This window comes from Octopus bimaculoides, chromosome 10 (assembly GCF_001194135.2).
Source record: "Octopus bimaculoides isolate UCB-OBI-ISO-001 chromosome 10, ASM119413v2, whole genome shotgun sequence".
Lineage (NCBI taxonomy): Eukaryota > Metazoa > Mollusca > Cephalopoda > Octopoda > Octopodidae > Octopus > Octopus bimaculoides.
Genome location: NC_068990.1, coordinates 29,672,404 through 29,699,861, shown reverse-complemented (window position 1 = coordinate 29,699,861; position 27,458 = coordinate 29,672,404). Strand labels below are relative to the sequence as shown.

General features: G+C 38.9%; 1 protein-coding gene across 2 annotated transcripts in view; it reads right to left on the bottom strand.

Annotated features, from left to right (window-relative positions):
* The window catches only part of LOC106883914 (DDB1- and CUL4-associated factor 6), a 54,034-nt gene that overhangs the window by 1,864 nt on the left and 24,712 nt on the right, over window positions 1–27,458 (bottom strand). Inside the window, exons 2-15 of one of the 2 annotated variants that reach the window (XM_014935052.2) lie at window positions 26,595–26,656; window positions 21,078–21,170; window positions 19,529–19,606; window positions 19,021–19,125; window positions 18,229–18,342; window positions 14,521–14,656; window positions 13,694–13,854; window positions 11,714–11,867; window positions 8,721–10,577; window positions 5,892–6,021; window positions 4,076–4,262; window positions 2,670–2,826; window positions 1,150–1,238; window positions 349–454 (exon numbers count right to left, since the gene is read on the bottom strand). In XM_014935052.2, the coding sequence (XP_014790538.1) occupies window positions 349–454; window positions 1,150–1,238; window positions 2,670–2,826; window positions 4,076–4,262; window positions 5,892–6,021; window positions 8,721–10,577; window positions 11,714–11,867; window positions 13,694–13,854; window positions 14,521–14,656; window positions 18,229–18,342; window positions 19,021–19,125; window positions 19,529–19,606; window positions 21,078–21,170; window positions 26,595–26,656 (3,429 nt within the window). Of the gene's footprint in view, window positions 1–348; window positions 455–1,149; window positions 1,239–2,669; window positions 2,827–4,075; window positions 4,263–5,891; window positions 6,022–8,720; window positions 10,578–11,713; window positions 11,868–13,693; window positions 13,855–14,520; window positions 14,657–18,228; window positions 18,343–19,020; window positions 19,126–19,528; window positions 19,607–21,077; window positions 21,171–21,268; window positions 21,317–26,594; window positions 26,657–27,458 lie in introns of those variants that run through there. The other variant, XM_052971100.1, reaches the window with a different exon arrangement.

Below are 27,458 nucleotides of genomic sequence, written 5' to 3'. Positions count from 1 at the left end.
GATCCTATGACCGTGAGTCCGCTGCCCTAACCACTGGGCCACTGCGCCTCCTCTATTGTTTGTTAACTCACCCTAATCAGCTCTGAGCCAGAAAAAACATTCCAAATGTGACCATCTCATTTTATTTTCATCCCATGAATATAGGACTACTTTATCCAATGTCCCCTTCCTCTCTTGAAGATGGCAGATGTATTATTTCTAGCAGGTTGACCAATTATACGGAGGCAGCATTGTTAACTTCATGATAATTTATAAGCATTGTTGAAGTTTGTGGTGGTGGTCATGAATGACAAGGTGTATGAAATAAAGCTCTAAGCTCTAGAAGCTGTCTTCAGGGTGTGAACTTACCAGAACGAATTTGGTTGAGAGATGCCAAAACACGCAGCATAAATGCAGCTGGTACCGTTATTGTGTCTCGCGTTTCATCCAACATTATTTCATTCCGATGCATAATCTGAAAAAAAAAAAAAAAAAAAAAAAAAAAATCATTTTTCTAAGCAACATTGATTCCTTAAAGAATTTCAATAAAATTAAAATAAACAAAAAAATACATTTCTAATTGTTCTTAAACTGAACAAGAAAAAAAAGCAACACAAAAACTTTTGCTTGGCCGAATGACCAGGTAGACAAAGAGAGAGCAGGATTCCTTCAAATGTCTCATTCCCTTATTTGCTAAAATTCTTCCATTGGTAACTATTGTTGATTAATAATTCTGGTTTTGTGTATCTCTTTGCTTCTCCCTTTGTAGTACCTTTCTCAATCATAAATTAACATCATCCCATGGTACCTCCAACTTGCCAACAAGATGGCTCGTTCAGTACCTTTTGGTCAACAGCCTTCTAGAACACCAATTACATCAATCACTTTTCTTTTTTTTTATTTGGTCAAGGCATTAAACTAATTCTTGAAACGAAGTAACACAGTTGATTGATTTGATTTTAAGACATTCAATTCGTCCTCAAAGACATTCAGATAATAGTGAACCTATTGGAATTGAACTTGGAACAATGAAGTATGAAACTAGTTACAGCTCTGAAATGTTTCACAATCCTTCCAACATCTGACACCAATTAACCAGATATTAATTCATCAAAGCATCGTTTGCAATAATCTAATTTAATCTGTGCTAAAAATTTAGAGACCGCTTACCTCTTCGGCTTTAACTTCATCAAAATTTGGATGTTCTTCCAAAGGCTGCCAGATCTTGATGTCATAGTCTATGCCACTTGATGCTAAAACTAACAGAACACAAGAACAACGTACAGAAGAGGAATATCAGAAATAAAACAAAATATCTAACACCCAAAGAAGAGTTTAATAAGATTTTTTAGACCAACCAACATTTAATTTGGTCTCATTCTGGTTCCTTCGAAAACATTATGTTCCATGTCTGCCTGATAGCACAATTGATAAACAACTCCAGCATACCTTATTAAGAGACAATGTCTTCCCAGAAGACAAGCAATGTAAAGAATGGGATTTGGGATTAAGAGATTAAGATAGAAAAAAAAAACAAAAAAATATTTATAATTCTCATCAATGCTTTTCTTCACAACTGCACCAAACAAAAGACATTCTAAAGCCTGTTGGAAGAACAAAGAGCTAATCCAGTATAAAAGACATTCTTGGACGAAGACTAGCTGTACTCTGACATCAGCACACATTTTTTTCTGTGCTGGATGACATGACCTACACTCTGGATAAGACCTTCCAACACTCAGCTATGAGCAACAGGAAATAATTGAATGAAACGAAGCAAAGTCAATTATGGTTGTGTCTTTGTTCTGAGTTCAAATCCTAAGTAAATACCACAAGTTATTTTGTCTTCTAAAATTAACAGCCAAACACCCCCACCTCAGTCCTATATATGCCATGGTCATGCCTCGAACGTCTCTGATTATGGGTAGGTTTGATCAGGGCCATACAAAATTTATAACTGCAATGATATTCCAAAAGCTTCAGTTATAACCTTGACATTGGTCTGCATGGCTGCTGTTCAAAGACTGAAACAGATGCAACGGAATATAAGCATTGCAGGAAATTCCTCATGCAACATCCTCATCACATTCTTCTAAAGAAACCACATTTCCAGGAGATCTCTTGTATTGTCATCATAGAAAACTATTCTTCATCACTGCCATTGTTATTTTAGCATCTAGTCTTCCAGGCAGGCCAGTGTTGAGCAAATAATCTACATTTATGGTATTGTTCCAGATCCAAAATAAGGAATAAATAAGGTACCTAGTACACTCTGGAAAATGGCTGGCATTAAGAAGGGCATCGAGCTGTAGAAACCATGCCAAAAGAGACAACTGGAGCCCGGTGCAGCTCTTTGGCTTGCCAGCTCCTGTCAAACAGTCCAACCCATGCCAGCATGGAAAATGGACAGATGATGATGATGATGATTCTTTTTGAAGACATGAAAGGTCTCTGGTTAGAGAGAGAAAGAAGTAAGGAGGTTGCATGCAACATTCATTTTTGTTTTTTTGCTTTTCTCAGTAGCATGAACCACTTAAGGAAATGGTTACAACTGGCAGCAAAAACCAGATCATAATTTCAGCTCATTCAGGGCCTTATCAAAGACAGAACTCATACAAAAGAAGAGCAAGTAGGGTGGTTAGGGATTTTAGAAGGCATCTAAAAGAATAGGGATAATTTGGTTCACTTACTTGGATAAAATGGATGGGGCTGCAGACAGTTGACCACATGACGGTCAGCCTCTAATAACATCGCCAGACGTCCAGTGTAACGATCCCAGAAGAAGATATGGCCACAATCTGACCCACTCATTACAAATTGATCACTCCAGAAATTAGCTTCTTTGATCTGATCAAATGAAAAACAAATTACAGCCATTTCATTATTAGATTCAATCAAACAAACACACATCAGGCTTTTATTATTATTCCTTTCAGCTCACCTCAAACTACAAAGATCCATGAATGGTTTATCTTGGACTTCTATATAAATGGTAAGTTTATGAGAGGAATATGTCTCTACTTCACACACACACACACACATAATCATCATGATATCAATTTGTTTAGGGGTTAAACAGGTTCTCCTCCCCAACACAGTGTTTCTTTGTTCTTTTGTAATTTTCTTTCTGCGGCTCAACATCCTGAAATCAACTTTTATCATTTCCATGCCACACAATATTAAATATATATATATATATATATATATATATATATATATATATATATATATATACACACACACAAACACACATATATATATAATCACCATCATCGTCATTTAACATCTGCTTTCCATGCTGGCATCGGCTGGGCGGTTTGAATGAGGACTGGCAAGCCAGGAGGCTGCACCAGGCTCCAATCTGATCTGGCAAGGTTTCTACAGCTGGATGCTCTTACTAATACCAACCACTCAGAGAGTGTAGTGGGTGCTTCACGTGCCACCGGCATGAGGGCAAGACACCAGTACTGGCAACAACCATGCTCAAAAGGTGTTTTTTACGTACTACTAGCACAGGTGCCAATCAGGCAATACTATCATTGGCTATGACAATGACTTCACTTGACTCAACAAGTCTTCACAAGTGCAGTTTATTGCCCAATGATTAAAAGGTACTCTTAAATGGACTGGTTATGTTGCACTGACATAGGCCACAGTTACGGTCTCACTTGGCTTGCAGGGTCTTCTCAAGCACAGCATATCTCCAAAGGTCTCAGTCACTTGTCATTGCCACTGTGAGGCCCAACGTTCGAAGGTTGTGTTTCACCACCTCATCCCAAGTTGCAGTAGTGAAGGGGACAAGGATGTACAACAAACACCCCAACCTCCTTCACTACGACATACCTATATCTGGGTCTCTGTGTTTCTTTAAATCTCCATCTACTGCACCATTTCTTCTTCCCTCTCTCCATCCCTCTTCACCCTGTACTTTATCTGGATGGTCATGGCCAGAATGCCTTTGATCATAGGTCTCTTGGATCAGCGCTCCTATCCTTAATCTAAACACCAACAACAAAACTCTCCACCTAAAATTACACAAACTACATTTCTGTCTGCCAAAGACAAGCACAATGACAGCTTCCTGTTTGGTACTCACCATAGTTCTTGCATTTCGATGACCCTTGAATTTGGTCTTTATCGATGCTTGAAATACCCTGTTCATTGCTTCTTGTTCTTCTTTGAGTCGTTCTTCCTTCTTTCGTCGGTAATATTCTTGAAGTTTTGCTTTGGCAATATTTCGTTTCGTTTCACTGCTGCTGCTTCCGCTGCTGTTGCCGCCATCACTGAAATGTTGCAGAAAGGAATCTCTTGGAAATGGTTATCACAACAATACTACAAAGAATTATCGGCACTGTGGCATCATTTAAGATTCAGTTTGGATCTCTTTGTGCCACAATAAAACATGTTAAATGAACAATTTCCTTTAACCTGTTAGCATTTAAATTGAGCACAACTGGCCCAAATATTCTCCCTGTTTTATGTTCAAACTGACCAGATCCTGCCTCTCACACCTTCCCTATAATGTCATTCTAAAAATAAACAATCATCTTCAAAATCTGAAAGCTATGAGATAATCCAGGATTAATTCAAAACAATTTGAATGAATAAGCCATACGTTTAGCAGATTAATCTGAATGCTACAGGATTAACTGCAGTTAGCCTCTTGTGGGGTAAAAACATATGCACGTGCTTGTGTGCATGTATGTGTATGTGTGTATATATACTATACACACACATACACACACACACAAAACTTCCTCTTCCTTCATTATATGACTTCAAATTTTGGCAAAAGGCCAGCAGTTTTGTAATCAATGTAATCAGGGGTTAGCTGAATACATTAACCCCTTACAACTTGACTGGTATTTTGCCTTTCATCTTTTGGGATCAATAAGATAAAGATGACCTCAGCAGGCATTGAACTCAGAACATAAAGAGCCAGAAGAAATACTGCAGAACATTTCTTCCAATGCTTTAATGATTCAGCTAGTTTGTCGCAGAATAACATCAGAATCCTCACAGATTATCCAGATATACATTAAAAGTTTCACTGCAAAGAGAAGAGAGTGCCATGGTCAGTGGTAGTCATCACTTAACGTCCATGCTGGCATGGGCTGGACAGTTTGACCAGAGCTAGTAAACTGGAAGGCTGCACCAGACTCCAGTCAGATTTAGCGTGGCTTTCTATGGCCGGATGCCCCTCCTAACGCCAACCACTCTGGGAGTGTAATGGATGCTTTTATGTGCCACCGGCACAGATGCTATTTGCGTGACACCAGTATCTGCCATGACTGCGATTTTGCTGGGTTCATGGGTCTTCTCAAGCACGACATAATGGCAAGGGTCTTAGTCATTGCTTCCATGAGGGCCAACAGTCAGAAGGAATTCAGTTACTTTGCCTTCATGGGGCCCAACGCTTGAAAGGTGCTTTTCACATGCCACTGGCACAGTTACGTAACACCAACATCGTCCATGACTACGATTGCACTCGGCTTGATGGGTCTTCTCAAGCAAAATGGGTATAATTACATGGTAAAACAATTACCTACATGGTACTTGTTCAGTTTAGTTAAATAAAAAAAAGTAAATAAAAATTAAGGGGGAGATAAGTAGTAACAGAAGCAAAGGGACATTGGGTATTAGGTGGCATAGAGAGAGTCTCAAGAAAAGGTTTTTTGGTCAAAGTACCTGACCGCACAGAAGAAAATTTAAATTTGCAACTGATACAAAAGTGGATTTTGCCTGGGTCTCACATAGTCAGCGATGGATGGCAAGCATATAATTAGAAGTATTAAATCATTTGCTGTAGGTCGACTTCCAGAGATCCTCTACACTCTACCTCATCTCCTGAGTACCCTGTTAGTCAAGTACCCAGAACTTTAATGTCATCATCACAAGGACCATCAACTCACCATCGTGTGCTACTCCCACTCTGACTTGGTCTGAACACAAACTCTTCATCACTGCTCTCTTCTTCGTTGGTAACGTTCTCAGCTGAAGTTGTTGCTGTGGGGAAGTTGCTAGAACTTCCGCAAGCTTGATCTAGAAATAACAGACATTAAACATCAGAATGACAGAAGCAATGGAACAGAGAAAAAAAATAACTTTCGTTCTGTAAAATCTTGTATTGTCCCTAAACACTCATATTGACTACCTTTGTTTCAACTCCTGTGACTACTACTACTACTATGAAAAATGTGGCGAGGGGACAACAAAAGAACATATGGTAAAACAGAAAAACACATGCAATGGATACAGTGAAGCTCAACCCCTCATCAGTTGTGAACCAAATAGCATCACAATTTCAACATCTTCCAAGAATGCTGTTCAATTTGACTGTGTCAGCAACATGAAATGTTGGGGTATAAATATGTGGCTATGACAGATGAAAAAGGAAAGGGAGAAAAAAGAGAGAGAGAGAGAAGAGTACAATATCAAAAAATGAGGTCTGTAGACCAAATAAAGACAAGTTATGAGGAGAACAAGAAAAAAAAATTATATATATAAAAAAGAAACAAATAAAGACAGAAAAAGTACAAAACAACACTGAGAGATATTCATTAGTAGTAGTAGTAGTAGTAGTAGTAGTAGTAGTAGTAGTAGTACTACTACTACTGCAAATGATTGCTATTATGAGGGTGAGTCAAAAAGTAATGCCATCTTGTTTAGGACAGGTATAATTACCAACAGAGGAACATGTATCATACATCAAAATGAAGCTGGTCCTCTGTGGATCACATCCCTACTCCTAAACATAGTCACTGTTTCTCTCAATGGCAATGTTCCACCTTCGAATGAGAGCATGTATCCCTGCTCCATAAAATTCTGTTGACTGTTCTTTGAGCCACTTCTTCACTACAGTGTTCACTTCCTCATCACTGGAATAATGTTTGCCTCTCAAAATAATGTTTGCCTTTCATGGGGCCGAAGAGACGATAGACTGAAGGCGCTAAATTGGGTTGTGTATAGAATGTATTCTATATTAGGGTTTAATAGGTTTGTAAATACACTACTTGTCTGGTTTTATGTTTGTTCAAGTCAGTAAATGATGCTTTTAATTTGCCTCCAACTGGGTATAAACTTTTCATATTGTAATTAACTTATATACATACATATTCACATACACATATGTCCTGGGTATGACGTTAAATTGCATCTGGTGGGGAGGCTCCAGTTTGGGAGCATGGAGTCACCCCTTAATCATCAGTACTATTAAGTCCATTGTGACCCGGGGTCCCATCCATGGGTTGAATAGATTTCCCAGGGGTAGAGGAGGCTCCAGTTATTTTTGACAAGGCCGTGGGAAAGGCAGCTCTTCTAGGAGAAATATTCTCTGACATAGAACTAAATAGTGTCTGTCGTCTTGCAATACTTGTCACTGGAACCTACAATGGCAACTGAGAGAATGGCAAAAGTGTTGTGCAAGCTTTTGACACTTAAATTCAATGACAGATCTCTGACCATGAATGTCATTCAGTAGCCATCTGACAAAACGAGGCAATCATCATGTATGCATGTAAGTAATTGAATTTTTAGTCCATGAATCTGTTGTGTGGAAATAGAACACCCCTATTGGTTAGTTCCTAATGGACTGTGCCACAATATAAATGGACATATGCAGAGAGTGTGAGTGAGTCTTGAACAGTGTAAAGCCGAGAGTTGTGTATTGTCGAAGGTTATTACCAGTATCTTGAGCAGAACGATTTGCGGGTGACATGTAAAAGCACCCACTACACTCTCTGAGTGGTTGGCGTTAGGAAGGGCATCCAGCTGTAGAAACTCTGCCAAATTAGATTGGAGCCTGGTGTTGCCATCCGGTTTCACCAGCCCTCAGTCAAATCGTCCAACCCATGCTAGCATGGAAAGCGGACGTTAAACGACGACGATGATGATGATGATGATGATTATCCCGTGATATCATACGTCAAATGTGTGATACAAGAGAATCAAGGCAAACATAAACCTGTTCAGGCTTCAATGAGAACTCCCAATTGAGGTCAAGAATCAGTGGCATGGCTACCAGTGGGGCAAGAGGAGCAATCGCTCCCCCACAGCACATTTTTAAAAAATGGTGCCTTTTCAAAAATGTTTTGTAACTCTTTCGTTCCCTGTGTCAGTAGTTGGAAGTTTCATACATAATGACATCGTTACTAAAACATGAAATTAATCCATGTTGAATACAATTACATATATTATAATTAATGAAATATTTCGCGTAATATAAAAGAAATGTGTTCAAAATTGTCATAGTTAAGTTTGATTAATCTACCCACCCTCACTCCTGGTTCCTCTGTCATCACTCTTTCCTATTTTGGATGTTGAAGGTTCACCTATTATTTTCACCTCCAGACTGATAACTACCGCCTTCTCTTCTAAAATGTCTATAACCATATTAGCTCCTCTGCAGCAGCAAAAATCCTTAAGCCCTCCCATCCCTTAACCCCTCTGACCCCTTTGATGCCAACCCACCTCTGATACTGCTTTTTGGTCTATAAAACAAAAGTTCTTTGAAACTGATCTCAATTGAAGTCATCCATCAAGCTTTTGTGTTTGTTCGAAATACCAGGTTTATAATGACGAAAGGCATTTTATTAAATTCTTCATTATTTGAAAATTAATTGAAACAAAGGCAGGGTATTTCAACAGGAAAAGGTTTAGCAAGTGAAATGGGTGCCATGTAAGAAGGGAAACAAACATAATGTCCTATGGAGAGGAGAAAAGATATTTTGATAATTCTTTACCTGAATCATTATTGCCGGTGGAAAGTCTCATTGAATGGTCTTTAGAATCGGAGTCAGTAGAAACGAGCATTCCTTCATTGTTGCAAACAGGATTTTGAGAAGCCAGCAGATCAGCGGAGTTCTCACCCTGCTTCTCCAGCTGGCCACATGTCGTGTGGGAAGAGCTCTTGCTGTCATTTACTTCTGTCTCAGTTTCAAAGGACATGGAACAACTGTCCTCCCCACTTGCGAGAGGAATTGGTTCTGCTGTTTGTTTAATATCACATTTTGGAAGAGGATCACAGTCATCGACGTCTTCAGTCCTCACCTCACAACTCCCAAACAAAGATGGTGCTGGAGGGTCACTGTTAGTAACAACTTGAGCTTGGTTACAAAAATGTGATGAAAGACTTGCAGGAGATTCATGGTTCACTGAAGACGTAGCATTCAACTCTTTAGTTCCACTAGGTTTTTCAATTTCCATTGAAGTGGAACCGGAGTTATCAGAGGCTGCCACACCCAGTTGGCCGGGCATGGTCGAAGTGTTTAGCTGGCTTAGGGATGCATTCTCGGCACTTCTTTCCAGAATGCCAGCTTCCAGGTTTTCAAATGCAGCAAACCCAACGCGAATGGTGCTACTCGAGGTTCCTTCCGTTTCATAATGAAGACTTATCACAGGCTCTATGCGAACAGGTTGAAGATAGGATTGGAGTGGGGAGAGGGACGTACTAGACGACGATTCCATTGAAGAAACAGAAGACATCTGTGCTGTTGTTGAATGAGTGGTGGTGGTGGTGGTGGTGGTGGTGGCAATGGAGTTGCTGGCAGTGGTGATGATGGTGGTGGTGGAAGTAGTAGTAGTTGTATTTGAGGTGGTAGCAGTGGTTGTGGTGGATGTGGCAGTTGTGGTGTGGGTGGAAGGAGAAGGCAAAGAAACTGAAGAAGAGAAAAACGTAGATAAATTAGATATAGATAAAGACGAAGGAGAAGGATGATCCTCTCGGCTTATGTGAGGCTGTTGTTGTTCATCAATAGAGTTTAAAGAAGTATTTAACTTGTTAGAAAGTCCAGAAGAACTTTCATTCTGTCCATCAGCTTCAAAAGCTCCAGTATCATCAGCGAAAACATGACCTGGCGTCACTGCTTCTCGGCTTTCAGATATTGGTAAATTACTTTTACTAGAATTTGGTAAACTTATAAAATTATTTTCAGAAGTTTGTTCTGGATGGTTTTCTTTCTCCAAAGAACCCCACAGCTGGTTCTTGGCATCATTATTGCTATCGTTAGTGGAGATTAAAGAGAGCTTGGAAGGTAACACTGACACAGGAGTGTTTAAAGAGAACTGATCACTAGCTTTTGAGGTAGGATTAGGGGAGCGACATTCCGTAGAATTGTTAGGTTTCAGACAGAGAGGAGATTGTAAAGTGCTTTTGTCTGCTCTTGTAGTTTTCCCAGTTTTTAAAGAAGTCTCCTGATTATTGGAGACATCAGTGGAAGCAGAAGCAGCTGAGGGAGATTCCAATGACCGGAAAGGGTTAATATTATCCCTTATTACTTGCATCACTTTTGCTGGCATCTGACCGAGATCACCTTCAACAAGAGGGGCTGCAGCAGGGGACCCTTCGCAAGTCATGTCTCTTTGCCCTTCTGCAGCACGGTCAGATGAAGTCGATGCCGTTGACGCCGAAGCTGGCATGGATGTTGATGTTGTGGCTAACATTTCACCCCCAGATTCAGTAGGATTGTTAGTGGAATCCCCTTCAGTCAAGCCACTGGCAGGCTGGTCGTTTTCATTGTTGTTCCGGAGACTTCCATCCAACCAGCGAGTCAACATATCAGACATTCTCTGCATTATAGTTGTACGAGGACTTTGTTGACCTGGAAATGAAAAAAGAAAAAAAAAATCAGTCACATCAAACTTGAATAGCTTAAGAATCTCTTTTCATCTTGAAAGATTAGGTTTACAATAATAACAATAACAATAACAATAACAATAACAATAATAATAATAATAATAATAATAATAATAATTTTTTTTACTAAAGGCACAAGCCTGAAATTTTTTTTTGGGGGGGGAGTAAATTGATTATATCGACCCCAGTACGCAACTGGTACTTATTTTATTGACCCTGAAAGGATGAAACGCAAAGTCGACCTCGGTGGAATTTGAACTCAGAACGTAAAGATGGACGAAATGCCGCTAAGCATTTCGCCTGGTATGCTAACGATTCTGCCAGGTTGCCACCTTCATAATAATAATAATAATCCTTTTTACTATAGGGACAAGGCCTGAAATTTTTGGTCAGGGGGATATTCTATTACACTGAGCCTGGTACATAACTGGTACTTATTTTATTGACCTCGAAAAGACGAAAGGCAAAGTCGACCTCAGCAGAATTTGAACTCAGAATGTAAGGACGGACGAAATGCCGCTAAGCATTTTGCCTGGCATGCTAACCATTCTGCCAGCTCGCCACCACAATAATAACAACAACAAGAACACTCAGAGAGCGCAAACCTCCGTCAAGGCAACACCTATGTCCTCTCAATGATTAACCAGAGATGATTTTTAAAATGAGAATATCTGAAATAAACTCAACTGCTTTCACAAACGAGATTACTAAAAATGAACCCGACCACTCTCAAAAATTAAAAAACTGGAAAGATAATCCAGAATCCCTGTCCAGTACCAGATCGATCCCAAAATCTAATCAGTTTGTGCCAGCCACGAGGCCAAACATCCCTGAAAGTTTCATCCGAATCCATCCAACGGTCCTTGAGATATCTTGTCCACAGACAAACATGACTGGAAACAATACCTCTGCCTTCACTAAGGCAGAGGTAATAATAATAATAATAAAAATAGTGAAGTTTATGAGTTTGAATAGGTTTATATACAATGAGGGTAAAAAGAAAAATCTGATGTTCTGGAAATAACCTAAACAATAATAAATCAAAAAACAAAAAAAACAAAAATGGAAAGAAAAATTGGTGTGAGCCAAATGCTCGGTTACCTTCGCCAGATTGCCGTTCTCTTTCTGGCCTTGCATTTGGCCCAGTGTCTGACCAATCACCACGTAGACGTAACCTCTTAATGGGCGGCTGCCTGTTCCCGTTGTCACAGGAGAGACCTTCAGACATCAAACAAGTACTTCTCCCTTCATCACCCTACAAAAAAGAAGAAATGTTAAGGGATTAAATTATATTTTTTTCAAAAGAAAACAAAACTAAATTATAATAATAATAAGAAGAAGAAGAAGAAGAATGCCAAATAACGAGGACAATTATGATTGAAACAATTTACAAAACAGACGCAACATGATATTTTCATAAACTTATTAAGACAGTGAGTTGGCAGAATCGTTAGAGCATCAAACAAAATGTTTTGTCGTATTTCTCCTGGCTCTTTACATCCCCAATTCAAATTTTGCTGAGGTTGGGTTTGTTTTTCATCCTTTAGGGATCAATGTGAGTCAAGAGACAAATACTGGTTAAGCACTAAAGTCAGTGTAATCAACTAACACATTCCCCTAAAACTGCGGTATTTCACCTACCGTTACGTTCTGAGTTCAAATTCCGCCGAGGTCGACTTTGACTTTCATTCTTTCGGGGTAGATTTAAATAAGTACCAGTTATGCACTGGAGTCGATGCAATCAACTTAATCCCTTTGTCTGTCCTTGTTTGTTCCCTCTGTGTTTATCCTCTTCAATTCATCATCCAATAATAGTAATAACAAGAGCACTCAGAGAGCGCAAAGCCCCGCCAAGGCAACACCAATGTCTTCTCAATGATTAACCAGAGGTGATTTTTAAAATGAGAATATCTGAAATAAACTTTACTGCTCTCATAAACGAGAATACTAAAAAATAAACCCGACCGCTCTCAAAGATTAAGTAAAAAAACATCCCTGAAAGTTTGATCCGAATCCATCCAGCGGTTCTTGATATATCTTGTCCATGGACAAACAAACACAACTGAAAACAATGCCTCCGCCTTTGCTAAGGTGGAGGTAATCATTGAGGTGCTAACATTACCCATTATCACTGAGGCACTTATGACATCAAGAGAAGCAAACAAATATGGGGACGAAATTCCTGGCAGCCCCAAAATAAGTGAATTGCAAAAGATCCTATTTATGGCCACCTCACATATTCTATGTAAATTCCTTTCTTTGTAAATGCAGCCTTATACATTCAGTATGTTCTTTTTGACGCCCTACAAACATCAGTGTTTCCAATTGCATGGCACCTCACCTGTTAGCCATAAAGCCTTGTTGTCCCTCAATGTCTCTGGTTGAGGCATGGGTGAAACTCACAGATTAAAGCAAAACCAAAGCATCATAATGATAATAATCATCATCACCATCATCATTTAATGTCTGCTTTCCATGCTGGCATGAGTTGGACAGTTAAACTGGAACTGGTAAGCCAGAGTTGCTACACCAGGTTCCTGTCCGGTTTGGCAATGGTTTCTATTGCTGGATGCTCTTCCTAACGCCAATAATAATCCTTTCTACTAAGGGCACAAGGCCTGGATTTTGTGGGAAGGGGGACAGTCAATCACATCGACCCCAACACCCAACTGGTACTTAATCTATCAACTCTGAAATGATGAAAGGCAAAGTCGACCTCAGCAGTATTTGAACTCAGAATGTGGCAGCAGATGAAATACCACTAAGTATTTCACTCGGCATGCTAATGATTCAGCCAACTTGCCGCTTTCATAATAATAATAAAAATAATAATGGTTTCTGATTTAGTCACAGAGCCAGCAGTTTTTAGGGGTTTAGTTATTACCATCAATCCAATCACTTGACAGGCGCTTTATTTATGGACCCCTGGGGGATGAAAGGGAAATTTGAACTCAAAACAGGAGTCAGAAGAAATACCAACGAGCATTTTGTCTGCTGCTTTAATGATTCTGTAATTCAATGTCGTCCTACAACTACAATAACAACAACATTTAATCAAACTGAAAGCAAAAAAACTCTTACCCTAGTCTTGAATAAATAAATGTACTCAGAGGAATAACTAACAAGCATCTCCTTGCCGTCTGGACTATAACAGAGGGATGTGATGCGATAGTTTCGGTTTTTCAGGGTAGAAGCTGAGAACCTACAGGTTAACCCCGTGGTGAATTTGTTTGTGTAGTTTCCTGTGAAAAGAGAAAAGAAAGCAAGAAATAAATCAAAGTAAGAGCAATTAGTGTAAAATATCAAGGTTTGGAGAGGAAAAACAAAAGATTCTGTGATGGGGCCCTTCCAAAAGGTACTCATCATCGTTTAATGTCTGTTTTCTATGCTGGTATGGGTTGGATGGTTTGACAGGAGCTGGCAAGGCTGGAGAGCTGCACCAGGCTCCAGTTGTCTGCTTTGGCATGGTTTCTGCAGCTGGATGCCCTTCCTAACACCAACCACTTTACAGAGAGGAAAAAAAAAACAATTGGTGTCACAAAAATATGATTTAAGGTATATCACATTAAAGATGACCTCAAATCAGTAAACAGGAGGGAAAACAGGGTTTTACACTGAGGAAAACAGTGTTCTCTGCTGACACTGTCAGTTATGATGATGAGAGTTTCAATCTGATCTGATCAACGGAACAACCTACAGACGAAATTAATGTACAAGTGGTTGAGCACTCCTCAGATACATACACCCTTAAAGTAATTCCCAGGGAGATTCAGCATAGCACAGAATGTCACAGGACCTATCTGAGCAATAAATCCTGTGTCAGTGATTATAAGGAGGCAACAGGTTTTAGATCTAATATTTTTTGCAAACAGTTTAAATAAATGTCAAGAAAGCAAATGTGTACATACCGGTAGCTCTGGTTCCCAACATCCTGCGGTCAAACATCAGCACTGTGCTATCAGACAAGGCTATACCCAGCTCATAAGGGACCATGGGGTTGATAGCCATTGATGTTACAGCACGTTGACAAAATAACATAACATCCTAGAAATGAATCGACAAAAAAAATATCTTTTTTTTTTTTTTATAAAACACACAAAACAATATTTAACCCTTTTAAAAGATTTTTAGAAATAACAATATATCGGGAGTCATTTTTAAAATTTGGAAACCCTCTCTCCCAATACATAAAAGAAAATTGGAAAAGATTTTTGGACGACTGCTTCATTCTCTGGAATGAAAACCTAGATAAGCTCCTGGAATTCAAAAAACTTCTCAATAACATTAACACCATCATAAAATTCACAATAGAACCAAGAGCAACTCCTGCTCCTAGACATACTGATTAAAAAAATAAACAAAAAAATAGAAACGGACATTTTTTACAAGACAACAGACACTAAACAATATCTCTTATTTAGCTCATGTCACCTGAGACATATCAAAACAAATATCCCCTTCAACCTTGCAAAAAGGATTTGCACCATAGTCTCCAAGAAAATACCAGAGAACTAAGATTGCAAGAGCTTAAAAATGTACTTGAGGACAGGCACTATCCAACTCAATTCATAAATGAAGGAATTAAACGTGAAAAATCAATTGATATTAAAACATTAAGCAAAGCCAAACACAACAACACATCTATGCTGAAAGCACTACCTTATATCTCCACATTCAACGCCAGAAACAAAGAAGCATTTAATATCATCGTCCAGAATCTCCCAATACTCCATAAGGACTCCAAACTTAAGGAAATTCTACGTAACCATAAAATCATTAAGAGCAGCAAACAACCTAAGATATTAAAGAAGATCCACAAAAATGCCAAATTATTCTCTAGAACAAAGGACACAAGAGTCGAAAAGTGTGGTTGCCCTAATTGCAGAACATATCCCAATCTGTTAGAAGGATTGGAATTCCATTTCAGACAAGGGCAAATATTCAAAATCAAATCTAACTTCACTTGCGCCTCCCAAAACCTTATTTGCATAATCAGATGCTTGGGCTGCCATTGAAACTATATTGGTTTGACAGGAATGTCGATCAGACAGAGATGTACGGTCCACAGACAACAAATATCCTTCCCACAATATCACCAAATATATCTCATTGACGAATATGCAGAACAATTACGGCCACAATTTGTAATTTTCCCATTTTATCAACTTGCTTTCTGAACCTCAACACAAGTAAGACTGAATAAAGAAGCCTCATTTATCCAAAAATATAAACCAGAATTAAATATGAATCCATATTAAAAATAAAAGATTTACCCATTTTATTGTAAGACATAAGGCAGAATAAAAGACAGACAAACAATAAAAATTAGATTACCTCCCCTTTACTATAAAATAAATGAGTGAACAATTATCTCCCCTAGTAACATGTTTTTTTTTCCCCCTAGTAATATGTCTATTAGTTCAACCCTTAGTTTGATGAGCAATGCGAAACCAGTTCTTACTTTAATTATGTTAAAAGAACAAAATCTTAATTTGTACAAAATTATATAATATCTTTTTATTATAACTCTAATATGCTCCTTAATCCTGTAAAACAAATCTTTTGCGTTTTTCATCTTTTCTCTGTGTGTGTGTTTGTGTGTATATATATATATATCATCATCATCGTTTAACGTCCGCCTTCCATGCTAGCATGGGTTGGACGATTTGACTGAGGACTGGTGAAACCGGATGGCAACACCAGGCTCCAATCTAATTTGGCAGAGTTTCTACAGCTGGATGCCCTTCCTAACGCCAACCACTCAGAGAGTGTAGTGGGTGCTTTTACGTGTCACCCGCACGAAAACGGCCACGCTCGAAATAAATATATATATATATATATATATATATATATATACTTATATATGCACATTTGTTTGTGTGTGTTTATGTATATGTGAGGGGTGGGTGTAAAATGATAAAAATTATGATGACTATAAAGGGAAAAAAAAAAAAAAAAAAAATATATATATATAGGAGGTTATGAGAGGTAATGGTGTCAGTAAGACTCAAAGGTGTCAGGTAATGCTGAGTAAGTGCTATGGATAGACCATAGTTAAGCTCCAGGTTCGGTGATTATGCGAATAAGGGGTCCAGCACAGGTCATATATCAGCATGTGTATATATAAAAAAAATTTTTTTTCAGAATGAGATAAAAATCCAAGGCTGTGAAAGATTTCAGAACACTTATAAAGAGAAGGTCTTACAGCTGTTTCCAGGATATTTATTATATCCCTTCATCAGAGACAGTGTGAGAAAATGGTTAAGCAATAGTTAATTTAGATGAGATACGAAATAGAGAGTGAAGTGGAGGAATGAAAATAGATGTGAGATATGCAGGGATATTGCAATCCCTTATTTAGGCAGAATGGTATACATATATATAAGATTCCAATACCTTGTGAGTAAAATCCAATAGTATTTAAAATTGGTCATTCCAAGTATAGAGTTTGTACACAGTGCTATTGAATCAAGGGTTTTATTTAAAGTTACCTAAAAGTAGGGAATGTATTTGTAAGGTACCAAGTTAATAAAAATATGCAAAACCTCAAATCTACATTAGTGCGACCATTATGAAAGCAACAGTCAGCCTACTAAATGTTGTGACGTATCAATAATTATTTCATAATTCTTTTTATTTCTAATGTGAACCCTTTAGTTTTCAGATGACTTTGTCAAATCTAATTCTTATTTATTCACATTGTTTGGAATTAATCATGGGATTATCTCGTAGCTTCAAGATTTCAATGATGCGATTGTTTATTTTTGAAATGACACAGTAAAGCTAATTTTAACATAAAACAGAATATTTGAGTCAGGTATGACTGGGTTAAATGCTGAAGCTTTAAACAATATTTTAAATAATAATATTCTTCTGACAGACACAGACAGACAGACAACTAGTAGGTCTTACCAATAAAAGATTCCATTCATCCACAGAAAACATTTTGTTTTAATTTGTTAATCTCAGAAAACAGAAAAGTTTCCATTGTTTTGGTCTGTCTCCATAGATTGAGGAACCAGGGGTAAATATAAAGATGACTGACTGGTACTTTGTCAGTTACGACAATGAGGGTTCCAGTTGATCCAATCAACGAAACAGCCAGCTCATGAGATTAACGTGCAAGTGGCTGAGCACTCCACAGACACACGTAGCCTTAATGTAGTTTTCAGGGAGATTCAGTGTGTCACAGAGTGTGATAAGGCTGACCCCTTTGAATTACAAGTACTGCTCATTTTTGCCAGCTGAATGGACTGCAGCAACGTGAAATAGAGTGTCTTGCTCAAGAACATGATGCGCCACCGGGTATTGAATTCATGACCTTGCATTTGGAAGTCAAATAGTCTAATTACTAAGCCACATGCCTTTACACGTATAAAGATAAGTGTCAGCTAAACAGCTCATCCTGTCGTCAGTGCTGCAAAGGGTGAGCAGAAGAGAGAGACTCAACACTAGAACGACTCCTCAATACTGTTTAGCTTATAGAAGGAAACAACAATTTGCATCCCCCAAATCACCATCTCTGCCCCCACCAACCACCCACATGCAAATTACTTGACAATTTTAGATCTTTACATAATAAAATCAGCCAACTGAATGAAGTCTGTTTAACTCACATCTCGGCAATCATCTTTATGGCACTTGTTTTTCATACGAAGGTCAAACCATCGAACAGTGCAGTCTTCTCCACAAGAGAGGAAGGTGGAAGCTTCATTGGGGACAACCACAACCTACAAAAGATACATTCGTAAATACATAATCATCATCATCATCATCATCATAGGTTTAACATCCACAGACCCATGCTTGCATGGGTCACACAGGATTTGTTGAGGAAGATGTTCCTCCTTTCAGAAATCTTTACCTGTTTCTTAGAAAGGAAATATTTTCCTCTAATTCAGACATGTTTCTATGGAAAATTGCAAACAAAAAACACTGCTTGTGTGTGTGAGAGAGAGAGACAGAGAGAGGGGGAAGAGATTGAGAGAGAGAGAGATTGAGAGAGAGAGAGAGATTGAGAGAGAGAGAGAGAGATGCATAAAATGTCATGACAAGGAGACAGAAATACACAGGGACTTTAATGCATATAGACATGGGTGCTTTTTACGTGCCACCGGCACGGGAGCAAGATCACTGCTCTGGCAGTGATCCCACTCGGATGGTGCTGTTAGCACTCCACTGGCACGGGTGCCAGTCATCGAATTTTAGGCATTCTGAATGTATCACACTGCTTTACATAGCATCATGAGATAGAGTATGAGTGGAGCCTATGATGTGAGTGGAGGCTGTAGTCCAAAGCACACACACACACACACACACAATTATACAGCAACAAAATGATGCACATCAAAAATGGATGCATTCGTGGTCCAAAGTGACAACCAAGAATATCATTAGAGCGGACAAACCTCATAAGTGGTACCAAAGTGACAGTCAAAGCAATGGGTGCCATAAGTGTCTTCTCGGTCGACACGGGTGTAGAAAATTTTCCCATCACCTGAACAAGAGATCACCTGGAAACAAAGAAAAGCAAAAAGAAAAAGATTCTTTCAATAACATTCAAACCAAATATGTTTTCTCTTTGTATAAATAAAAACAATATCAATAGTGAAATGTCAGTTTTACATTACAATTAAGAACCAAAGTTCCACTGTATCAAATAATTTTTAAATAGATAGGCCACAACATTGTGACAAGAGTAGAAGATCAATATGGCTGAGCAACATTGAAAAGATAAAGGACCATTTGTGATGTAATATGATTGGATTCAATAATGAACTGAATTGGGAGACAATAATTGAACATGCAGATCAACAGTAAAAAAATTATGTAGAAAAAAATTGTTGCTTCATCAGAAAAATCAATCCAGTGGGAAAATGGATGTAAAAACAGGACAAAATGTAGTGAAATGATTACCTCTTTGTCATGAGAATTTGGTAAAAACTTTGCACTAAAGATGTTGGCTCGGTGACCTGATCGGATGGATGCCACTTTCTGAAAATAGAACAAAACAAATAAAACAGAGAAAGGAAATATTATTCACATTTGCACCAAATACTTGTATCTAGATTGACTCTCAGACAATCTAGATACAAAAAGTGCCTGTGTGGTGCCTTGTAAAAGTACCCACTACACTCTGTAAAATAAGTGGCATTACCAAGGACAGCCAACCATAGAAACCATTCCAAACCAGAATGGAGTCTGGTGAAGGTCCCCAACTTACCAGCTCTGGTCAAACCATCCAACCAATGCCAGAATGGACAACGGACATTAAATGATGATGATGATGACAAAACTATCTTTGTGCTGTCACAAGACAAGACCACAACACTTATCAAAGAAGTCCTCAAGAATTATTCTTCAACCTTTTGATGCAATGAAAGGCAGAAAGGACTGAAGGAGATGTTGTTATTAATTATTTTAATTACTTGGTCAGATGATGAGGGTCAGCACTTGATGAACCTTTACAAGATCTCCGAGATAAATGGAAGGAGGAAGAAAGGAAGAAGAAACCATAACTAAAAGGTTTCTGGCAGCAAGACATAGGAGTCCAGAAATGTTTTGAGTAATGCTGTCCATTGTTAGACTAAAGATATCGTCCAATTACTTTGCTGATGGAACTCAAGGACCACGTGGTGTGTTGCTACATCTACTGACCCCAAAGAGACAATGATAACTGCACGCGCCAAATGGGATATTATAATAATAATAATAATAATAATAATAATAATAGTTCTCGTGGCTTCTGATCTTAACTGAATGAAAGTGATATCATGTACATATTTCGTCTTGGTATAAAAAAATGGCCTACAGCAAATATCCTGATCAATACCACGTTTGAACTTACTTAACCAGTTGAGCATATCTCTTAATGGCTGATGATATGTGCTTCGCTGATCATGAGCAGAAGTAGTGGGGGAGCATCATAGCCATGTGTTGAGAGGAATTCTTTGGGGTTTGAATAATTCACCTTTGGAAACATGGGTGCTTTGTTCATCATCCTTAAACAAACCTGATTCAGGGACCTTTTGAGCGGGATGGGCTACTCAACCTGAAGAAAATTCTAACTGGGCCCCGCCTGCAAGGTCATGCGCTATTTATCTTGATAAATCAAACTAATACTGGTTGTCAAGTGGTGTGAGTGAGGGATAAACACAGATACACACACACACACATGATAGGCTTCCACACACTTTCCATGAGCCAAATTCATTCACAAGACATTGGTCAGCACAAGTCTTTTGTAGAAGACACTTGCCTAAGGGGACACACAGTGGGATTGAACACAGAACCAGTGAGTTACAAAGCAGGTTTTATCTTTCCTGTCATCAGCCAACCTTATGTTAACTGAAATATTTTCGGTCAGAGGTCGGCTGGCTGGAGCAAGGCTGACCTGGAGGTGTGCAGGGAAGAGTAAAGGATAACTAAACAAAAAATACAATGAAGCCAATTTAAATTTACTTACTTTACCATCAAAGGGATTGGTAACAACCAAATATTGATCATCGGAACCTGACAGAATATATTGTCCAGTATCATTCCAACATATCGTGTTTACCTGGAAAATATAAATATAATCAGGTGAAAGTCTTAATAAGACAAAACAGGGAAGGAAATACTTAAAGAATAAGATACTATAAAAGAGAGGTTTTGTACCAAAATAATGGTAAAAATCACATAAAACTGCATCAATAACGATGGAATGACAAACGAAATGATTTAAGAAAATTCAAGGAAACAAAAAACATCACATATGATGGTAGTAATAGTAGTAGTAGCAGCAGCAACAGTGGTGGTAACAGCTGCCCAAGGTCAGCAATGATGAAATGAATCTCTGACCAGAGACATTCCAGATGTTACCATCCCATGTTTTTCCCCAGATTGCGTGTGTGTGTTTTAATCCCAAATATAGACAAACACCATTCATCCATGTGATCAGCTTGAAAAATAGTTAGGATATTAAGATATTTTCTTAACATGAAACCAATGGTAGCCTTAATATACAAATGAAGGATCTTTATTCACTAATGTGGTGTTGAGCACTCATTTTCATTGTTTGACATGTGTGTGTGTGTGTGTGTGTGTGTGTGTGTGTATGGTGGGGGTGGAAACGGAGAGAGAGAGAAAGAGAGGATAATTTTAATCGTGGCCATCACCTTATTAGGACATCATGTCAGGACCTGGCTAGTGTAGTATTCCAAAATCAAAAGGAGATCAGTAAAACTTTGATTGATATATATGTTACATATTTCCACATATTATGACATGGATCACATAACACTGTATGAGAACTGGAATAAAAATATTGACCATTTACAGAAACAAATATAATGTCAATATTATATATATACACACACACACACACACACACACACACACACACACACACACACACACACACACACACACACACACACACACACACACACACACACACACACACACACATATATTACAGAGGCAATGACAAGTGACCGAGACCTTTGGCGATATGCTGTGCTTGAGAAGACCTGTCAAGCCAAGTGAAATTGTAGTCGTGGCTGATGCCGGTGTCGCATAACTGGCACCAGTGCTGGTGACATGTGGAAAGCACCATTTGAGCATTGGGCCTCATGGAAGCAAAGTGGCTGATGTGAGTGGCATGTGAAAAACTCCTTTTGAGTGTTGGGCCTCACAGAGGCAATGACTGAGACCTTTGGCATTATGTCGTGCTTGACAAGAAGACCCAACTAACCAAGCAAAATTGTAGTCGTGGCAGATACCAGTGTCACGCAAATGGCATCCATGCCAGTGGCATGTAAAAGCACCCCTTACACTCTTGGAGTGGTTGGCGTTAGGAAGGGCATTGAGCCATAGAAAACCATGCCACATCAGACTAGAGTCTGGTGCAACCCCTCAGTTTGCCAGCCCTGGTCAGACCGTCCAACCCATGCCAGCATGGACAACAGATGCTAAATGATGATGATGATATTTGACCATTGCTTGGAAACAGGTGATGGTTGACAACAAGAAGGGCATTTGGCCATAGAAATTCTGCCCCAATGAATTGCATCTGGCTCATATAGGCATGGAAAAGAGGACATTAAAACGATGATGATGATGATGATGAATGTGCTAGAATCACTTCAAATGACTCTCCTAAAACCTCATCCAGGTTGCCTTGTTACGCCTCTCATTTGCAAGGCATTTTGCATATTCTTTTATTCTTTTACTTGTTCCACTCGTTTGACTGTGGTCATGCTCGAACACTACGTTGAATTTTTTTTAGTTGAACGAATTGACCCCCAGTACTTAATTTTTAAGCCTGGTATTTATTCTGTTGGTCACTTTCACCAAATTACTAAGTTATGGGGACATAAACATGCAAACACTGGTTGTCGAGCAATGGTGATACACACACACACACACACACACACAATGGGTTTCTTTCTGTTTCTGTCTACCAAATCCACTCACAAGGCTTTGGTTAGCCCAAGGTTATAGTGAAAGACACATGCCCAAATTGCCATGAAGTAGGACTGAACCCAGAACCATGTGGTTGGGAAGCCAACTTCTTAACCACACAGCAACACCAGAAGAAAGAAAGAAAGAAAAAGAAACAACAACAAAAGTTTGCTAATTCTATGATGGATGCTTAACTGCAATAAAACAATTGCATGAGCAGAACTAAAAGATGCCATTCCAAGGAATGTAGTGGCAGCAGCGAATTCAAAACACCGAGTTCTTGGCAATGTGACAAAGAAAGTGGAGAAAATGGTAAGAAGAGGAAGAAGAGCAACAAGAACAAACAGAAGAAAGAAATGAGACGAAGTAAATGGCAAAGCAGCAATCCTAATAATACCTGGCCCAAGGTGTTGTATTTATGGGGAAAGGGAGGGAGGGGGGTTAGCGATTTAATGGACCCCAGTACATTACTGGTATTTCATTAAGCCTAGAAGGATGAAAGGCAAAGGTGACATCAGCAGGGACTGAGCTCAGAACATAAACGAATGTAACTAAATACCACAAGGTATTTACTCAGTGCTCTGGTAACTGCTATCCACTACCCTTACAGCAGCAGTTGTAGTAGTAGTAATGCTTCCAATTTTGGGACAAGGCCAATAGTCTTGCAGAAGGGAGCGAACCGATTGTGTTCAAATGGTATTTATTTTATTGACCCTTGAAAGGATGAAAGGCAAAGTCGACCTCGGCAGAATTTGAACTCAGAACGTATAGACGGACGAAATACCGCTAAGCATTTCACCTGGTGTGCTAACGATTCTGCCAGCTTGCCACCCGAGTAAATAATGATAATAATAATAATAATGGAGAAAAAGTGGAGTGAATTAAAAGTGAGATGAAGAGACAAAAATCAGAGATGGGGATGTGAACTGAAAGGGTAAATGTATTGGAAGGAGGGGAGGAGAGAGAGAGAGAGGAGGACGGAGAGAGGGGATGGAGAAAGAGAGAGGAAGAGAGAGAGAGAAAATGAGAGAGAGAAATAGAAAAAAATGACTTGAGAATAAGAGGTGAGTGACATACAGACAGACAGGATGGAAAAGATCAGAAAGGAGCCAAGAATTACATTACATAATGAATGACTAAATTGTATTGAACAACAACAGAACAGTAACACATTAATCTTGTAATTACATAAATTAATGATAACAATAATAATGAGCTTATTGTATAGCTTTGCTCAGGTGCACCACAACAAATGTCCTCACTGAAATCGCATTAGATAAACTCTCTAATAAGAACTAATTAGGCACAAAAGGGATAATCTGAAAAGACTTACAGCCATCTTCTATCTATTACTGGTTTCAGTCATTCAACTGTGGCCATGCTGGGGCAGAGCCTTGAAGAATCTTTTTCCTTTTTAAAGCCTGGTAATTATTCCGTTGGTCTCTCTTGTCGAACTGCTAGGTTACAGGGGCTTAAACACACCAACACTGGTTGTCGAGCAGTGGCGGGGGACAAACACAGACACAAAGATACACACACACATATATATACAATGGGATTCTTTCAATTTCTGTCTACCAAATTTATTCATAAGGCTTCGGTGATCCCCAGGCTGTAGCAGAAACCACTTGCCTAAGGTACCATGTAGTAGGACTGAACCTGGAACCATGTGGTTGGAAAGTAAGCTTCTTACCACACAGCCACGCCTACTGAAGATATACTGTGTGTTTATAAATAAGTGCAAGCATGGTTGTGTGGTAGGATGTCTGCTTCCCAACCACATGGTTCCAGGTTCAGTCCTACTGAGTGGCACCCTTGGCAAATATCTTCTACTATAGCTTCAAGCCAACCAAAGCCTTGTGGGTGGATTTGGTAGATGGAAACTGAAAGAAGCCTATCCTCTGTGTGTGTATGTATGTGTGTGCATGTGAGTGTGTCAGTGTTTGTCCCATACCACTGCTTGAAAACCAGTGATGGTATGTTTACATCCCTGTAATTTAGCAGTTCAGCTAAAGAGACTGATAGAATAACTAGTTGGTTTAAAACAGACAGGGAAATACTGGGGTTGATTTGTTCAGCTAAAGTTTCTTCAACACAGTGCCCCAGCATGGCCACAGTCTAACGACTGAAACAATTAAAACATAAAGGATATATTAATATATAAATACATCACCACTAGGTATGTGTATGCTCAACAACAACACAAATACAGCACAAAATTCAGGTGTAACTTTGGAACTCATTGTCTGCCAAACAATATGGTTTTTAATCCGAGAGACCAAAATGAAAGTGATATCCTCAACTCAAAGATCATTAAATCTACATTTAACCTTTTCTTTTTTTATTTTTCTTTAAAATTACCCAATTCCAGGAAACACATTGTCAATGTGAATGTTTTTTTAACATTTATAAAATCATGCAAAAATATGTAAATTGCCCTGTAAATGTGTAAAGGTGGCCTAACAAGGCTCTTGTACATGTTTCACTTTGTATTTCCCTTCCATCTGCTTCTTAATGGTGTAATGATAGAGGGAAAAAAAATACACAGAACAGCAGAAGGTGAGGGAGCCTACATTGCAGCTGTGTTTACTGAGTTTACTAGAAAAGGGAAGGGTGAAGGTATGTGGCCAAATGGTTACGGTATAGGGCACATGGTTGTGAGTTCAATTCCTGGCAGTGCGTTGTGTCCTTGAGCAAGACACTTTATTTCATCTAGCTCCAGTCCATTCAGCTGGCAAAAGTGTGTTGTACCTGTAATTCAAAAGGCCTAGCCTTGTCCAATTCTGTGTCATGCTGAATCTCTCCGAGAACTATATTAAGGGTACACGAGTCTGTGGAGTGCTCAGCCACTTGAATGTTAATTTCATAAGCAGGTTGTACCATTGATCAGATCAAATGCACCCTTTGTTGTTGTAACCGATGGGGTCCCAGAGCAGGGAAGGAGTTAAGCATCTCTCAGGGATATTTTTCTGATTATGTTCAGTGTTTTTGCCTCTGAAAAATACAGCGTCATCAACAACAAGACCAAAACTGGAGCATCAACAATGCAATAATAATAATAACAGGAGCACTTAGAGAGTGCAAACCTCCACCAAGGCAACACCAATGTCCTCGCAGCAATTAGTCAGAAATGATTTTTAAAATGAGAATATCTGAAATAAACTCAACTGTTCTCACAAACAAGAATACTAAAAATGAACCTGAAAGCTCTCAAAAATTAAGTAAAAAAAAAACAGGAAAAATAATCCAGAATCCTAGTCCGGGACCAGGTTGATCCCAAAATTTAATCAGTTTGTGCCAGTCACGAGGCCAAACATCCCTGAAAGTTTCATCCAAATCCATCCAACGGTTCTTGAGATATCTTGTCCACAGACAAACAAACAAACACAACTGAAAACAATACCTCCACCTTAGCAAAAGCGGAGGTAATAAAAAAATAAAAATAATGATTGTCATCATTGCGACCTTTGGTCACAAAGTAAACTTCAACAGCAACAAAAGTGGACACAGAAGAAGAGAAAAAAGATTGCATACTCACACAGCCACTGTGAAATTCAAGTTTTCTTTCCAATTTCAATCGTTGTATAAATTCTAAATTGGCTGAAAATAATCACAGAGAAATCCAAATAAAAACATGAAGCAGACTGGAGGAGGGAAACAATTAAAAGCCATTCCCTTCTAAGCATCAATAGATGTTAAAGCATTGAGTGTTGCCTAAAACAGCTGCTTACTACATTTGTTCCAGTACTTTACATTCAGAGTTCAACTCCCACCAAGGTCAAGTGTGTCTTTCATCTGTCAAGTAGTTGGGCCATAAAATTGAATATGCGCAGGAGTGGCTGTGTGCTAAGTAGCTTGCTTACCAACCACATGGTTCTGGGTTTGGTCCCACTGCATGGCACCTTCAGCAAGTATCTTCTACTACAGCCTCAGGTTGACCAAAGCCTTGTGAGTGGATTTGGTAGACAGAAACTGAAAGAAGCCCATCGTATGTGTGTGTGTGTGTGTGTGTGTGTGTGTGTGTGTGTGTGTGTGTGTGTATGTGTGTGTGTGTGTGATCGTGTGTTTGTGTTTGTCCCCCCAACATCGCTTGACAACCGATGCTGGTGTGTTTATGTCCCCATAACTTAGCGGTTTGGCAAAAGAGTCCAGTAGAATAAGTACTAGGCTTACAAAGAATAAGTCCTGGGGTTGATTTGTAATTAAAGGCGGTGCTCCAGCATGGCCACAGTCAAATGACTAAAACAATTAAAAGAATAACCCCTCCTCTTAAAATTGCTGACCTTATAACTAAATTAGAAACTTATTATTATTACTGAGCTCAAATCCTACCAAGGTCGCTTTTACCTTTTATCAATCAGGGTTTGATAAAACAAAGTACCTGTCAACTACTGGAGTTGTT